A 2,159-nucleotide genomic window follows, 5' to 3' on the forward strand; every position below is an offset into this window, starting at 1 on the left:
CCCCCCCCCCCCCCCTTAGCATTATATATCATTCCCCAATTTGTTCATAAACAGTATCATGTCATTTAAGAATCTTAAGTTAATGATTGTTTACCTGACCATTTGACTCTGCGTCTCCTAAGGCAAAGTTTGCAATAGCGTTGACACTGTTCTTGTACGTGGGTCGGTCCGGGGTCAAGGTGGGTCGGTCAGGGGTAACTGATTTCTGAGATCTTAGGTTCTCTAAACTGTTTTTCCGCACCGGAGTTTTACTACTCAGGAATTTGGAATTGCTTTTTCCAGATTTATCTGATTATTCGCCATAGTTAAGTATTTAAATATCGTCAAAACATTTAGGGTCTGTCCTAGAGAACGATTTTTGGACCCCCCCTCCTATTTATATACAAGATCATTTATTTTTCAGCAAATTTATTATTATTCATTTATTTGTTATTTAGGGTTGGGTTAAGAAACTTTCTGGGCCGAGCGCTGCGGCTAGGATGGGCTAGGGGACCGAGCGCTGCAGCCACGGGTTAGGTTAGATAAGACACTTCCTGTCAGACCCATGTACAAAATTGATAGGAGGGGGGGGGTCCAAAAATCGTTCTCTATGAATATACCAACATTTATTCAAGGTAGAAGCAAATCCCTTTAATCTTAACGTAATGCACAAAACATGATACTAATATAACCTCATAATAAATGACGTTCCTAAGTTCAAATTATCAATAAATTTAGCCGCTCCTTTTCTAATATCTTCAGAATATTGATGCCTATCTATACTCGCCATTTTACCCCCCTCATCTGAAAGAAAATGGTTTAATTTGGAATTTTAACAGATTCATTGTTTATTTCTTGAATTGGCAACAAGTTGATTTGCGCATTGCCGCTGAAGAATAGGCCGTTCTAATAAAGAAATGCAATACACTGGTGTAAACCCTAAGGGTATATTTACACTGGTGTATTTGTGTCCCCCGGTGTAACCTAACCACGGATTTAATAATCATTNTACGTCTTAATGTCTAGTTTCGCGCCTGAGCTGAAAACTTTGGTGGATATCGAGATTAATTCTTGATCTCCTCTTTTTCTTGGAGCTGGGTAGGTTGGATGTGTAGTATAGCAGATTTGGCGTAGGTAATAAGGGGAGTATAGCGGATTTGCGTTGGTAGAAAAATACACCATCCAGATTTAGTAACATAAAAAAGTGACAGCTTTTGATTTTAACCAGCTGTGACAGCTTGAACCAGAAGAAGAATTGATGTTGAATGCCGCAAACTATTTCCATTTTCCAAACCATATCCTCGCCATTTCCCACACGTGCAGCATTCCCAGTCAGTTCGCGTGGAAATTATTTTAATTGTTAAATTTTATCGTGAATTGTAACAAGAGTTTGTTCTTTCCTTGCAATTACCTATTGCAATTCATTATTGTGATTTTTCCAGTTATTTTAAGCAAATAAGATTGTTGTTTTCTTTTGTTTACATTTTTTGATTTTTTCAGAAGAATGGGTGTGGATATCCGCCACAACAAGGATCGTAAGGTCCGCAGGACCGAGCCTAAGTCCCAAGATATCTATCTGAGGCTTTTGGTCAAGCTCTACAGGTTCCTGGCCCGTAGGACTGATGCCAAGTTCAACAAGATCATCCTCAAGAGGCTTTTTATGTCCTGTAACAACAGGCCCCCCATGTCTATTGCCAGGTACTTCAATTTAGCAGTGCAGCCTTTAGTCTCGTAGACGGTGGTTCCAGATCGTAATTTAGTTAAATCGGCTCCGTATGGCGAAATAGTCCAGACGTAAACGTGAGGTGCCAGTCAAATTTTAAGTTAAAATCAGTTAACAATTATCGTTTAACTTTTGTTAATAAAAAGTAATTACAATCAATTGGTAACTAAATTATTATGCCAGATTATTAACTACATAATTGGTTATGGAGTTAGATTGAATATTTTTCGATAGCACGTTAAATCTTATCTTCTCTAACCGGTTTTGGTTATTTCCTAAAAAACGATTTTTGGCCTCCCCCCCCCTCCTATCAATTTTGTACATGGGTCTGACAGGAAGTGTCTCAACTTAACCTAACCCGTGGCCGCAGCGTTCAGCCCCCTAGCCTATCCTAGCCGCAGCGCTCGGCCCAGAAAGTGTCTTAACTAACCTAATCCGTGGCCGCAGCGCTCGGCCC

The 2,159-nt window shown here is 39.8% G+C and overlaps 2 protein-coding genes across 2 annotated transcripts in view; one reads left to right on the plus strand and one right to left on the minus strand.

Moving 5' to 3' along the window:
* LOC111710087 (uncharacterized) overlaps positions 1-769 on the minus strand; it is a 4,198-nt gene extending 3,429 nt beyond the window's left edge. The window contains exons 1-2 of the mRNA XM_023484111.1: positions 763-769; positions 95-288 (exon numbers count right to left, since the gene is read on the minus strand). Coding sequence (XP_023339879.1) covers positions 95-288; positions 763-769 — 201 coding nt within the window. The remainder of the gene's footprint in view (positions 1-94; positions 289-762) is intronic.
* A 710-nt stretch (positions 770-1,479) lies between these two features.
* Positions 1,480-2,159, plus strand: part of LOC111710098 (60S ribosomal protein L18) — a 2,024-nt gene continuing 1,344 nt past the window's right edge. Inside the window, exon 1 of the mRNA XM_023484127.1 lies at positions 1,480-1,677. Coding sequence (XP_023339895.1) covers positions 1,484-1,677 — 194 coding nt within the window. The 5' untranslated portion in view covers positions 1,480-1,483. The remainder of the gene's footprint in view (positions 1,678-2,159) is intronic.

The sequence above is a fragment of the Eurytemora carolleeae genome, unplaced genomic scaffold, assembly GCF_000591075.1.
Source record: "Eurytemora carolleeae unplaced genomic scaffold, Eaff_2.0 scaffold676, whole genome shotgun sequence".
Taxonomy (NCBI): Eukaryota; Metazoa; Arthropoda; class Copepoda; order Calanoida; family Temoridae; genus Eurytemora; species Eurytemora carolleeae.